Genomic DNA, 15,448 nt, shown 5'->3' on the forward strand with positions numbered 1-15,448 from the left:
TCTGACAGTTATTGATAGTCTCTCATTCCTTAGCTTGTAGCACTCCCGTCTCTATCTCTGTCTCTCAATGACTGACTGACTGACTGACTGATTTATTTATTTATTTATTTATTTATTTATTTATTTATTTATTTATTTGAGATAGATAGAGAGAGAGAGAGAGAGAGGTAGAGACAGAGGCAGAGGGAGAAACAGGCTCCACGTAGGGAACCTGATGTGGGACTCAATCCCAGGTCTCCAGGATCACAGCCCGGGCTGACGGTGGCACTAAACCGCTAAGCCACCTGGGCTGCCCTAAATGACATATTCTTATCTGTGTGTCTGTGTCTTTGTCCAAATTTCCATCTTCATGTAATATCATAGTCTTGAATTAGGGTCCACTCTGATCCAGTACAACTTCATCTGGACTTGATTACATCTACAAAGATCATTTTTTAAAAGATTTTCTTTTATTTCTCTTATTCATGAGATACACACACACACACAGGCAGAGACACAGACAGAAGTAGGCTCCATGCAGGGAGACCAATGGGAGACTCGATCCTGGTTCTTCAGTATCACGCCCTGAGCCAAAGGCAGACACTCAACCGCTCAGCCACCCAGGCATCCCACATATACGAAGATCTAAATAAGGTTATGTTCATTGGTACCAGATGTTAGGTCTTACACATATCTTTTTGGGGGACACAGTTCAACTCACAGTCCATAGGTAGTCTTCTTCAATACATGTGTTAAATGAATCAGACCTTTCAAATTTTAGCTGTCCTTTTTGGCCCAAAATGTAAAGTCTTTAGAACTTCCATCATTCATCTCTTGTTTCATTTTCTTTAGTCTCAGCCAGTTAATTTGTAACTGTATATCATTTTTATAGATTAGCTCTGTTTCGAGGGATCCCTGGGTGGCACAGCGGTTTAGCGCCTGCCTTTGGCCCAGGGCGTGATCCTGGAGACCCGGGATCGAATCCCACGTCGGGCTCCCGGTGCATGGAGCCTGCTTCTCCCTCTGCCTATGTCTCTGCCTCTCTCTCTCTCTGACTATCATAAATAAATAAAAATTAAAAAAAAAAGATTAGCTCTGTTTCGAAAGCACATTTAAAAATTTGTAATGTTGGGGTGCCTGCATGGCTTAGTTGAATAATCCCAGGACCCTGAGATCTTGACCTGAGTCAAAGTCAGATGCTTAACCAACTGAGCCACCTAGGCACCCCAGGAATATATAATAAAAGGAAAACTCTCTCTTCCATATCCCAGTCCTCCAGTTCCCTTTCCTCTGACTCAGTCACTTTTCTTGTGTTTCTTATAGATTTTCCATGTACGGTTAATCCTGAACAACATGGGTTTGAACTGCATGGGCCCATTTATACACAAATTCCTTCTTTCCCTTCCTTCCTTCCTTCCTTGCTTCCTTCCTTCAAAGGGTGGGGTGGGGCATGGAGAGGCAGAGGGAGAGGAAGATTCTTAAGCAGGCTCCACACCCAGCATGACCTGAGCTGAAATCCAGAGTGGGATGCTTCACTGACTGAGCCACCCAGGAGCCCCCACAGATTCCTAAAAAAAAAAAAAAAAATTAATTAATCAATCAATTTATTTATTTATTTATTCATTCATTCATTCATTCATTCATCTATCTATATTCATTCATTCATTCATTCATTCATTCATTCATTCATTCGAGACACAGAGAAACAGAGACATAGGCAGAGGGAGAGAAGCAGGCTTCCTACAGGGAACCTGATGCTGGACTTGGTCCTGGGATCATGATCTGAGCCAAAGGCAGACACTCAACCACTGAGCCACCCAGGCGCCCTCCCACAGATTTTTTTGCAGTGCAGTACTGTAAATGTATTTTCTTGAAAGATTTTATTTATTTGAGAGTGATGAAAGAGTGAGTGAGAGCAAGCAGGAGCAGGGGGAGAGGGAGAAGCAGGCTCTCTGCTGAGAAGGGAGTCTAATGTGAGGGCCTGATCCTGGGATTCTGGGATCATGACCCGAGTAGAAGGTAGATGCCCAGCCAACTGAGCCACTCAGGCGCCCCTATATTTTCTTTTTTTTTTTTTAAATTTTTTTTTTAATTTTTATTTATTTATGATAATCACAGAGAGAGAGAGAGAGAGAGAGAGGCAGAGACACAGGCAGAGGGAGAAGCAGGCTCCATGCACCGGGAGCCCGACGTGGGATTCGATCCCGGGTCTCCAGGATCGCGCCCTGGGCCAAAGGCAGGTGCCAAACCGCTGCGCCACCCAGGGATCCCTATATTTTCTTTTTCTTATGATTTTCTTTTTTTCTAGCTTACTTTATTGTACGAATACAGTATATAATACACAAAACACACAAAAGATGTGTTAATTGACAGTTTATGTTATTGGTAAGGCTTTTGGTCAACAGTAGGCTGTTTATAGTTAAACTTCGGGGAGGGTCAAAAGTTATATGCAGATTTCAAAAAATTAAAAATAGAATTACCATATGATCAGTAATTCCACTACTGATTACCCAAAGAATATGAAAACACTAATTTGAAAAGATATATGTACTCCAATGTTTATTGCAACATTAGTTATAATAGCCAAATTATGGTAGCAGCATTGATAAATGATTTTTTTTTTTAAAGATTTTATTTATTTATTCATGATAGTCACAGAGAGAGAGAGAGAGAGAGAGAGAGAGGCAGAGACACAGGCAGAGGGAGAAGCAGGCTCCATGCAGGGAGCCTGATGTGGGATTCGATCCGGGGTCTCCAGGATCGCGCCCTGGGCCAAAGGCAGGCACCAAACCGCTGTGCCACCCAGGGATCCCCCCTTTTTTTTTTTTTTTTAAAGATGATAAATGATTGGATAAAGAAGACACACACACATACACACACACAGAGGAATATTACTCAGCCATAAAATATAATGAAATCTTGTCATTTGCTACAACATAGATGGAGTTAGAGAGTAGTATGCTAAGTGAAGTAAGTCAGAGAAAGACAAATACCATATGATTTCACTCATATGTGGAATTTAAGAGACAAATGAACAGAAAATGAGACAAACCAAAAACACTCTTAACTATGGAGAACAAACTGATGGTTACCAGAAGGGAGGTAGGTGAGGGGATGGGTGGAATAGGCAAAGGAGTTTAAGAGTATACTTTTCCTGGGATGCCTGGGTGGCTCAGGGGTTGAGCATCTGCCTTTGGCTCAGGGTGATCCCGGAGTCCTCCGATCAAGTCCCACATCAGGATCCTTGCATGGAGCCTACTTCTCCCTCTGCCTTGTCTCTCTCTCTCTCTCTCTCTCTCTCTCAGTTTCTCATGAATAAATTTTTTTTATTTATTTATTTATTTATTTATGATAGTCACAGAGAGAGAGGCAGAGACACAGGCAGAGGGAGAAGCAGGCTCCATGCACTGGGAGCCCGACGTGGGATTCGATCCTGGGTCTCCAGGATCGCGCCCTGGGCCAAAGGCAGGCGCCAAACCGCTGCGCCACCCAGGGATCCCAGCTGCGCCACCCAGGGATCCCTCTCATGAATAAATAAGATGATTTTTATCCAAGACCAATTTTTTGAAAATATTTAATTTATTTATTCATCAGAGACACCGAGAGAGAGGTAGACACAGATAGAGGGAGAAACAGGTTCCATGCAGGGAGCCTGATGCAGGACTTGATCCCAGGACTCCAGGATCATGCCCTGGGCCAAAGGCAGGCTCTAAACCACTGAGAAATCCAGGGATCCCCAAATAAAATCTTAAAAAAAAAAAAAAAAGTATACTTGTCCTGATGGGCACCGAGTAATGTATTGAATTATTGAATCGTTATATTGTACACCTGAAACTAATAAAACACTATGCTAACTATATTGGAATTAAGATAAAAAAAACATTATATGCAGATTTTCAACTGTCAGGGTGGTTGGCACTCTTAACCCATGTGTTCAAGGGTCAATTGTACTTAAATCCCTGCATATATCTTTTTTTTTTTTTTTAATTTTTATTTATTCATGATAGGCACACAGTGAGAGAGAGAGAGAGGCAGAGACACAGGCAGAGGGAGAAGCAGGCTCCATGCACCGGGAGCCTGACGTGGGATTCGATCCCGGATCTCCAGGATCGTGCCCTGGGCCAAAGGCAGGCGCCAAACCACTGCACCACCCAGGGATCCCCCTGCATATATCTTATATGCTTGTGTGTGTATACATATGTTTGCATATATTTATGTATAAATATATATAAATATGCATGTGACATATTAGTTTCTGTCACACAAATGGTCACCTACTATAATGTTCTGTACCTTTTTTCCCCTGGCACTTAATATTTTAGCTTGGAGACCATTTATGTACATTCATAGAGGTTTTTAATGTTTTTATTTCACTTTGTTTTGCATTTCTTTATTTGAGAATATAAAATAGGCTCTTTTCTTTGTGTAAATCTTACTGGATAGCATTTTTAAAAATTAACTATTGAGGCATCTGGCTGGCTTACTCATTATACCACGTGACTCTCGATCTTAAGGTTGTGAGTTCAAGCCCTCCACGGGGTGTAGAGATTATTTAAATAAGTAGAACTTTATTTATTAAAAAAAAAGATTTTATTTAGTTATTCATCAGAGACACAGAGAGAGGCAGAGACATAGGCAGAGAAAGAAGCAGGCTCCATGCAGGGAGCCTGATGTGGGACTCAATCCTGGGACTCTAGGATCACGCCCTGAGCCAAAGGCAGATGCTCAACCACTGAGCCACCCAGGCGCCCCTTCCTGACCCTTTGAAGTTAATCCCTATAATCCCACCTGCCCACTACTCTTTTCAGTGATTAATGGTTTCATTTTTTGTCACTAGATTAATGTTACCTATGAAGATTTTTGTGTTTGGTGTCTTTTGTTCAGCATACAAGTCAGTACATCAGTGTATACTGTTTTATCCCTTGCTATTTTCACTTAATACTGGAGATTGTTTTATTTATTTATTTTTTAACATTTTAAAAAATTTATTTATTTGAAAGAGAGCAAGCAGGGGGAGAAGCAGAGGGAGAGAAAAAGGGAGAAACGGACTCTCCACCGAATAGGGAGCCTGATGTGGGGCTCAATCCCAGGACCCTGGGATCATGTTCTGAGCTGAAGGCAGACGCTTAACTGACTGAGCCACCCAGCCACTCTGCCATGCCCTCCCACACATTTTAAGCATATGACATTAAAAAAAAATTTTTTTTAGGTGAATGACACTTTATTTTTTCTTAAAGATTTTATTTATTTACTTGAGAGAGAGTGAGCAAGAGAGAGCGTGAGCATAGAGGGAGAAGCAGACCTCCGCTGAGCAAGGAGCCTGATTTGGGGCTCAGAGCCAGGACCCTGAGATCATGACCTGAGCTGAAATCAAGAGTCCGATGCCTTTTTTTTTTTTTTTTGAAGATTTTATTTATTTATTCATGAGAAACAGAGGCAGAGACATAGGCAGAGGGAGAAGCAGGGTCCCTGAGGGGAGCCTGATGCGGGACTCAATCTCAGGACTCTGGGATCACGACCTGAGCCAAAGGCAGATGCTCAACCACTGAGCCACCCAGGTGCCCCAGGAGTCCGAGGCTTAACTGACTGAACCACCCAAGCACCACTGGAGTTTGTTTTATATCAGTTTGTGAAGAGCTCTTCCTTTTTTTTTTTTTTTTTTTTTTTTTTTAAGTGGCTGTGTAGAATTTTATTCTATTTTATTTTATTGTATTTAAAAAAACATTTTTTAAAGATTTTATTTATTTATTCATGAGAGACACACAGAGAGAGAGAGGCACAGATACAGGCAGAGGGAGAGGCAGGCTCCATGCAGGGAGCCCGACATGGGACTCGATCACGGGTCTCCAGGATCACACCCTGGGCTGAAGGCGGTGCTAAACTGCTGAGCCACCCAGGCTGCCCTTAAAAACATTTTTTTGAAGATTCTTTAATTTATTCATTTGAGAGAGAGTGTGGGAGTAAGAATACAAGCAGGTGGGAGGGTCAGAGGGAGAGGGAGAAACAGACTCCCCATTGAGAAAGGCGCTGCATGTGGGGCTGCATCCTAGGACCCCGGGATCATGACTTGAACCAAAGGCAGATATTTAACTGACTGAGCCACCCAGGAGCCCCTAGAATTCTATTTTATAATGAAATTTAAATAGTGTGAGCATATTTGGGTTGTTTCCAGGCTTTGTTGTTACAAACAATACTGTTACAGTGAATGATCTTGAAAGTGTATTTTTTTTGACGTTAGGGTATATCTATAGGAATGTTTTCTAAGTGTGGAACTATGAGGTCAAAGGCTATAGTTATCTGTGATTTGAATTGATGTTGCTGGGAAACCTGGGTGGCTCAGTGGTTGAGCATCTGCCTTCAGCTCAGGTTGTGATCCTGGGATCCCAGGATCGAGTCCCACATTGGGCTCCCCGCAGGGAGCCTGCTTTTCCCTCTACCTATGTCTCTGCCTCTCTCTGTGTGTCTCATGAATAAATAAATAAGATCTTTAAAAAATAACTGATATTGCTAAGGTGAAATGGAATATTGAATGAAAACCCCAGTCTACAGAAAAGCGCAGGCACTCTTGAGAAAAAGGAATGGAAAGCCTTATATATTCTGGTCCTATTCTCCTGCAGCTTCTTAGGAACCTCTGTAGAACTGGGCTCCTTAAGGTACAGACTGAAGAATTTGTGGTCTCCAGGGTAGAAAAGCAATAATTGCTGCTGGGGGCTGCCTGGCTGCCTCTATTGGTAGTGTATGACTCTTATCTCAGGGTTGTGAGTTCGAGTCCCAATCAGGTGTAGAGATCACTTAAAAATAAATTCCTTAAAAAATTATTTATTTATTTATTTATTTAAACATTTTTTTTTTTTTTTAAGATTTTATTTATTCATGAGAGACAGAGGGAGAGAGAGAGGCAGAGACACAGGCAGAGGGAGAAGCAGGCTCCATGCAGGGAGCCCGATGTGGGACTCGATCCCGGGACTCCAGGATCATGCCCTGGGCTGAAGGCAGGCGCTAAACCGCTGAGCCACCCAGGGATCCCCAAATCCTTAAAAAAATTTTTAAGAAAATACTACTAGGTTTTTTTGTTTGTCATTTTAGGGAATTACATTAAATATGAATGCATTAAGAAAAGAATGGGTTTTGGGGTTTCTGGGTGGCTCAGTTGATTGGATATCTGACTCTTGATTTTAGTTCAAGTCATGATCTGCACTCAGTGGGGAGTCTGCTAGAGATTCTCTCTCCCTCTCTCTCTGCCCCCCCACCCCTCCTCTCGTGCTCTCACTCTTTCTGGAATAAATAAATCTTTTTTAAAAAAAATCACAGTGTTAGTTGGTTTTACTACTACTTACTGGTCATAAAACTGCTTGAGACCAAGAGCTATTGTTCTCAAAAAAAAAAAAAAAAAAAAAGAGCTATTCTCTTTCCTGCAGTAATTGTTGATTTGTTTGATCCTTAGAGTATATTTCCCTGGTTTCCCTTTGGCTTTTAGTTGAATTAATATTATTGCTGAGTTAAGTATAATTTTCTGTTTTAATTCCTCTGAAGTGATTTTCCTAGGTAGTAACAATATCTGTGTCTTTGTTGATACTGAAGTACTGCCCTGGAGGAGAGCTCTTTGACTACATAATTTCCCAGGATCGCCTGTCCGAGGAGGAGACTCGAGTTGTCTTTCGTCAGATACTTTCTGCTGTTGCTTACGTACACAGCCAGGGCTATGCTCATAGGGACCTCAAACCAGTAAGTGACTGTTACAGATACTATCCTGAGAGTTCAACACCATTTACCAGTAATTACTGGTTTTCCAAGTGTTCTTTTTGTTTATGATCTAGCTTGCCTTCTTTTTTTGTTTCACTCATAATGGATCACTTTTTTCCCCCTTTTTTCTTTTGACTGAAGTAGGCTTTTTTGGATGTACTTGATTATTGGCATTCTGTGTATTTGTCAGTTATGCACAGCATTATGAATATCTTTGTAATCAGCTGGGGAATATAAACCTCAGGATTTTATCTCTTGGAAAGAAGAGTTTCGAGTATTTTCTTTGAGAGTATTGTCATTAAATACTTTCCCTTCAGTACTCTTCCTGACCTCATTTTCCTTTAATTTTATTTCCATTATGCTTCAGAAGGGAACAATTCAATGGAATAAACAGACTCTAATTTTCAAGAACAGAATAAAAATGTGAATACTCCTACATTTGTAGGCTCTGACTACTATGTATGATGGTGAACATAGATTTTATGTTACTTGATATTAGAGTCAGGGAGCTAGAATTGATTGACAAAATATGGCAATGTTACTATCCTCTTCCCCCTGTTTATGCCCAGCCCTTTTATTTCAGTTCATTCTTTTGATTTGGCACACATTGTGTTTGCTTGTAGTTGAACTTCAGAGCACCAAGGAGAAAATGGTTTATGCTAAAGTGTCTTGAGGGGAAGCAGGATATTTATCAACATTCCTCCTCTTTCCCCTTCTATACTTCTTGTCATTTCATTCTTTTTAAATTATTTTCATTCTATTGTTCCCAGGCTGTTTAATATAAACAATCTTAAATCTTTATTGGTTTTGCTGCTACCTGGACTACATCACACAGAACCTCCAGCAGCAGTGTCTGCAGACAGAAAATGTACCTGTGACAAAGGGTTTTAGGAGAGTGGAAAATGCTTATCATGTGGAAGCAGAGCTCTGCAGTACATTTACTGAATTTAGAAAAATGCAAAATATTTGTAACTTTCTTGTTGAAAAGCTAGATAGCTCTGTTGTCATCAGCCAACCCCAGTTCTGTTATACTCCAGGTTCTGTTGAGAATCTAAGATGGCAAGCTTGTTTTGTTGTGAACGTGTGATGCAAAGCTCAAGTCTATAACCTTATTGACCAAATTCTGGGAAAGTCTTTATTCATCAAAAAAAGAAACAAAAGAATGGGAAGGCTGAATAGATGATCCCAGTCATCCAGATTCTCAAGTTCATTAACTGTACAACAAAAAAATCACAGTGCAAAAATATATGCTGCTTCAAAAGTATTTATAACTCTTGAAATAAAAAGAAAAGAGAAGGAAAAAAAATCTCTGAAATTCCAACCAAAATATATTGTGTTTGCAACCTTTTGTTTTTTTATACTTTGTATAATGTTTGCTTTTGTCCCGAATATATATACTGTATAGTATATAAAGTGTTTCTTCCTCCAAAATCTGTCAATCTTTGAATAAGTTCCTACTGAATACCTACATTTACTTTCTATATTTAAAAGCTTACTATGGGAAATACTCTGGAAATAAATGTCTTATATGTGAAAAAAAATCTTACTTATTTAGAAATTGTTTTTGGAAATGGCTAGAGGTAGGATGTGATATAAGGAAATCAATACACAGTTAATGAAAATATCTTTGTTTCCCAGGAAAATTTGTTGTTTGATGAATATCATAAATTAAAGCTGATTGACTTTGGTCTCTGTGCAAAACCCAAGGTAAGTGGAGAAATCAAAATGCATTTATTTCCTTTGTAAATGCACCTCTTAGTATGTTATCTTGTAATGACAGCCTTTACTGAGCCTGGGTGCATCCATTAAGAGTGTTAAATTTCATCCCTTCTAGAAGTTCTCTGGATGGTTCTAATATGTAGCCAAGATTGAGAACCACTGCTCTAGGTCCAGGGTTGGTCCTGCTGATGACCCCATGGGTGTGCTGTGAGAGAATTTGCAGTGCTGAGGTGACGTGAGGTCATTAACAACATGAATGCTGAATTGATCATGTGTTTGCAGTTTGAGTATGTTGCCACTAGATGATGCTTTTGTTCATTTAAATAGAGTTTTGGGAATTTAGTACAAATCTTTCTTTGTTTATCCAAATGGTTATATAACTAGCAGTTACATTTTGAGAGACAATCCCCTTTCCTTATAAAAGAAGAAGGAAGAAGTCCATATACACTTTTAAATTTATACTGTTACATATTTCCTTAATTTGTACTCCATAGTTTTAAGTACTGGTGTTCTCCAGCATACCTTGAGGTGACTTTGAACTTTCCAGCTGCGCTGTCTGCAGAGCTCCTGTGTGGCTGCCTGTTGGAGGCTTCCTCCTGAGTTCTCTAATGATGGCACTCACAGTCTCTAAAATGAGCTGTCTACACTCATTAAGAATGTTGAAATTGCAGACCTGTCTCAACCCTTTGTAGTCCCAGGATTATTTCCTGCCCCAATCAAAATTAGCTAAATGCAAAGGGAAGCAGATTTTGCCCCTTTAGCGGAATGTTTGATTCTATCTGATTTTCCTCCCCTTCCCTTGGCTCTTCAGAGATTGTCAATGGTCCTTGTGTCTGGGAGCCAAATGCTATAAGGCATTTTTTTTGATCGGCAGCCATATAAAGATAAAACATACTTTAAGCAGATAAACTGGTTTAAGTCATGTTCTCCACAGGAGGCAGTGGAGAAGGTTTGTGACAGACTCCATTAGCTTTTATTTATGACTGCCACAGATTCGACCCACACAGACACCATCTAAAAAAAGCAGGGTTGGCTGGGAGAAGATTGCCTCCGCTTTCTGCTGAGGAGTTCACTTCTGGGCATGTGGTTGCAGTTGTAAATGAATTTTCACAATTTCCCAAGTCGTTTGCAAGTTGTAAGACTATACAAGTGCTGGGAAGTTGTATCATTTTCATTATGTCTCAATATGTCTGTGGGAGAGCAGAGGATGTTGAACAGATTCCTCATTTTCACAGGTCTGGAAGTTCAGGCTGTGATTTGTGTTATAGCAGGGTCTAGAAAACTGACTCCTGAGGCTCTGTTCTATGCAGCAGACTCCTTTCTAAGGAAAGAGAAGCTTCTGAATTTGTAAAGATTTGGTATTAGAGATAGGGTCTAGGAAAGAAATACTGCTTTTTCTTTGAGTACTTGGGGGTGGGAAGACATGGGTGCTTGGATGCCTGCTAAGCTGATTATTGTGTGAATGGATGTCTAGGAAAGTATGAGCCTGACTTGACTAAGCTAAGGAGCAAAGGATTTTGTTCATGCCAGGTTGTAGTGGTATTGGAAATCCAGAGAAGAGGGAACTGCATGTGCATGCATGCATATAGCCAGGGTATTGGGTTGGCTGCAGAGTCTTTTATTATTTGGGCTAATTCTTTGTCTAGCTTCTTTTTGCTTGTGCTGAAAGAATGTTTATCAAAGTTTTAATTTTTTTAAAAGATTTTATTTATTAAAAAAAAGATTTTATTTATTTAGTCACAAGAGACACACACACACAGAGGCAGAGACATAGGCAGAGGCAGGAGAAGCAGCCTCCATGCAGGGAGCCTGATGTGAGACTTAATCCTGGGACTCCAGGATCATGGCCTGAGCTGAAGGCAGATGCTCAACCACTGAGCCACCCAGGCATCCCAAGGTTTTAATTTCTTAAGGGCTGTAATTAATAAGTCTTTTGTTCTTTCTTATTGGCAGGGTAACAAGGACTACCATCTGCAGACGTGCTGTGGGAGTCTTGCTTATGCAGCACCTGAATTAATACAAGGCAAATCCTATCTGGGATCAGAGGTAATCATTCATTGATTAATTCAGTATATAATCAATATATATTTATTGGTGACCTGTAGTGAGTCAGGCATTGTGCATTGGGGATATTACAATAAGGCAAGAAATGATCTTGTTTATCAAAGAGTTCAGTCTATTAGGGGAGTAAGATATAAAGTAATGCATGAGATGAATAACTTACAATAAATGTAATAATACATAGAATACTTATAAAGCAAGGATACTCTTCTGGTGTCCTTGTGTTGGTTGCTTTTGTGTTAAACAGTACCATAGCTTAAGGTGGTTAGTCCTGCCAGGTAGAGTGCAAAGTCAGAGTTGTAGGCTCAGTTTTTAGAGATACTGGTTAGCTCTGAGAAAACTTGTACTTTGTTCATAGCCAACTAACTATGTGAGGCTAGCAGTCCTGTGTCAGAGGCCCAGGCTCAGAAGGCCTGGAATTGCTTGTTTTACTTACTGTTAGCTACTACAAGCTAGTCAGTGCTTTCCATTCTCCGGAGTACTAATTTTGCTGATACTACTATCCTAAGGCAAACAAGGTTTAGTTATCAAAAGGTCAGGAAATGCTGGATTAAACAGTTTTCTTTAGTTCAGGACATCTCCACATCTTTAATATATTCTTGTACAGTGTTGTCCTTTGAGAGAGGAGCATCACAGAGAGCAGCTGGTCTTGATTTGCCTTGCCTACAGAGTCCACCTTTTATGTGGAGCATCTTTTGGAGCTAGTGTTATGTTAGAGAAACTTTGAGATACGCCCATTTACTTAATTTATAACAAGAGAAGATGGGAACTGACTTCTTTCTGGTGTCTATTTAGATATAGAACTTATAGAATAGTTGAAAATATGGAATGAGGAACTTCTGTATACATTTAGTCATATTCATAATTGTTTACATTTTTTCTTATAATTGCTTGCTCATTCTCTGTATATGTGCATATTCTTTTTTTGAACCAATCAAGAGTAAGTTTTAGACATCATATCCCTTTATCATTAAATACTATGTATATTTTGTAAAACAAGGACCTTCTCTTTTATGCCCATACTTTAGTTTTCAAAATCAGGGAGTTTAACATCGATACAACTTATTTAATCCATAATTCATATTCCCATGCTGATAATCATATTACTAATGTTCTTAGTTGTATTTTCCCTCCAGTCCAGCATTCAGTTCAGGATCATGTATTGCATTTAGTTGTCGTCTAAATGGTCTTCTTTAATCTAGAAGAATTCCTTAACCTTCCTTTATCTTCTTTGACCTTGACATTTTTTTATTGGTAAAGATTTTATTTGTTTATTTACGAGGGACACAGAGAGGCAGAGACATAGGCAGAGGGAAAAGCAGGCCCCTTTGTGGGGAGCCCAATGTGGGACTCGATCCCAGGACCCGAGGACCCTGGGATCTTGACCTGAGCCAAAGGCAGACCTGAGCCAAAGGCAGATGCTTGGCCACTGAGCCACTCAGGTGCCCTGACCTTGACATTTTTGAGGTAACCTCTTATTTTGTAGAAAGTCCCTCAATTTGAATTTGTATGATGCCTATGATTAGATTTAGGTTATGCATTTTTGGCAGATATAGCACAAAGGTAATGTTGAGGCCTTCTCAGTTAGTTGTAGGAAAAGGAACAAACTTCTACTGAGCATTTAACGTAGTTCTGGAGTCATACTAGGTCCTTTTCAATTGTGGTAAAAATACATATAATGTAAGATTTACCATTTTTTTTTTAAACCAAACCATTTTTAAAAAAAGATTTTATTTATTTATTTGACAGAGAGCAAGAGCATAAGCAGGGGGAGCAGCAGAAGGGGAAGGAGAAGCAGGCTCCCCACTGAGCAGGGAGCTCGATGCAGGGCTCTATCCCAGGATCCCAAGATCATGACCTGACCTGAAGGCAGACACATAACTGACTGAGCCACCCAGGCACCCCTATCTTAACCATTTTTAAGTGTACAGGTTTTTTTTTTTTTAAGTGTACAGTTCAGTAATGTTAGGCACATTCATATTGTTGTGCAAACAATCCCCAGAGCTCTTTTCATTTTGCAAAATGAAACTCTCTATCCATTAAATAATTACTCTCTATTCCTCCCTCCTCCCACTGCTGGCAACTACCCTTCCACTTACAGTTTTTATGAACTTGACTACTCTAGGTACCTTATATGTTGGAGTCATACAGTATTTGTCTTTTTGGGACTAATTTCACTTAGCATAATGTCTTCAAGGCTTATCTCTATTGTGGCATGTGTCAGAATTTTTTCATTTTTAGGGGTGCCTGGGTGGCTTGGTTAAATGTCTGCCTTTGGCTTGGGTTGTAATCCTAGAGTCTCAGATCGAGCCTGTGGTAGGCTCCTTGCTCAGAGGCTCCTTGCCTCTTCCTCTGCCTCTCTGCCCCCATCCCCACCATTCCTGCTCTTTCAGTCGCTCTTTCCCTCTCTCTCAAATGAATGAACGAATGAATGAATAAATGCCCCCCCCCTTCGTTATTGTGAATGTTGTTCATAGGAACAGAGATTTCTTTGAGTCCTTGCTTTCAGTAGTTTTAGATATTATACCCCAAAGTCGAATTGCTGGGTCATATGGTAATTGTATTTTTATTTTTTAAATTCTTATTTATTTTTTTAAGATTTTATTTATTTATTTGAGAAAGAGAGTACAAGCGAGGGGAGGGGCAGAGGGAGAGGGGGAGGGAGAAGCAGACTCCCTCTGAGCAGGGAGCTGGTCACAGGGCTCCATCCAGGACTCTGAGATCATGATCTGAACTGAAGTCAGATGCTTAAGAAACTGAGCCACCCAGGCACCCTGGTAATTCTAGATCTAATTTTTTGAGGGCCTGTCATACTGTTTTCCACAGTGGCAACATTTTATATTCCTACAACAGTGTATAGGATTTCTTAATGATGAAGTTTTGGAATATAGGTGAGGTCCAGAGCCGACAACCAAGAAAGAATTGAGACGTCTTTGGTGCAAAATGGTGGTTTTATTAAAGCACGGAGACAGGACCCTTGGCAGGTAGAGCTGCTGCCCTGGGCTTGTGCGGGACTGACTGATTATATACTTGGGAGTGGGGGAGTTAAGGAAAAAGGGAGGTTTCAAAAGGATTTTCATATGTTAAGGAGGACCTACAAGATACTGGAGGCCTTGCCATGGTCAAGTTAAAGATTGTTTTTCCCTTTAGCAGGGTATTAACATTAAGAAAACTGGAAGCTTCCTGAGGAATGTCATACATATCCCACCCTGAGGGGGGGGGTCATTTGTGGGATATCAGCTTGCATTTTGTCCTCAGCTAGCCCTCTGTGCCCCCATCACTTAAGCTAGATAATTTTATAATTTTCATTTAAGTCCACAAAAATCCTGGGGCACCTGAGTGTTGGGACAGTCAGTTCATCTTCCGACTCTTGGTTTTCACTTAGGTAGTGATCTCTCGGTAGTGGGATCCAGCCCTGCGTCTGGGCTCCACACAGTGTGGAGTCTGCTTTAGAGTGTTTCTCCCTCTACTTCTCCCTCCCACTCTGCTCCTTCCTGATTCTGTGAGGTCACTTCTCTCTCTCTCTCTCTCAAAAACAATCTATCTTTAAATACACAAAAATCCTTTGGAATGAATTACTCATTTCATTAAGGTAAAGATGTTGAATTGAGGTTCAGAAATTAAGTGTCTTCTCAGAGTCACAAAGCTGGTAACTACAGGTCAAAATTTGAACTAAGGTTTTACTGTGTACCCCTACTCTCTCTCTCTCTCTCTCTCTCATTTTATTAGATATTTTTTAAAAAAGATTTTATTTGGGCAGCCCGGGTGGCTCAGCGGTTTCGCGCCGCCTTCAGCCCAGGGTGTGATCCTGGAGACCCGGGATCGAGTCCAGTGTTAGGCTCCCTGCGTGAGCCTGCTTCTTCTTCTGCCTGTGTCTCTGCCTCTCTCTCTGTGTCTCTCATGAATAAATAAATAAATTTTTATTTTATTTTTTTTTTTTTTAAGG

At 40.4% G+C, this 15,448-nt stretch overlaps 1 protein-coding gene and 1 pseudogene across 9 annotated transcripts in view; both read left to right on the plus strand.

Moving 5' to 3' along the window:
• Positions 1-15,448, plus strand: part of MELK (maternal embryonic leucine zipper kinase) — a 96,459-nt gene that overhangs the window by 11,069 nt on the left and 69,942 nt on the right. For all 9 annotated transcript variants that reach the window (XM_072841959.1, XM_072841952.1, XM_072841956.1 and 6 more), the window contains 3 exons: positions 7,561-7,704; positions 9,361-9,429; positions 11,395-11,487. In XM_072841959.1, the coding sequence (XP_072698060.1) occupies positions 7,561-7,704; positions 9,361-9,429; positions 11,395-11,487 (306 nt within the window). The remainder of the gene's footprint in view (positions 1-7,560; positions 7,705-9,360; positions 9,430-11,394; positions 11,488-15,448) is intronic.
• On the plus strand, positions 8,534-9,127 carry LOC140641997 (interleukin-1 receptor-associated kinase 1-binding protein 1 pseudogene; annotated as a pseudogene).

Source organism: Canis lupus, chromosome 10 (genome assembly GCF_048164855.1).
Source record: "Canis lupus baileyi chromosome 10, mCanLup2.hap1, whole genome shotgun sequence".
In the NCBI taxonomy this organism is placed as follows: Eukaryota; Metazoa; Chordata; class Mammalia; order Carnivora; family Canidae; genus Canis; species Canis lupus.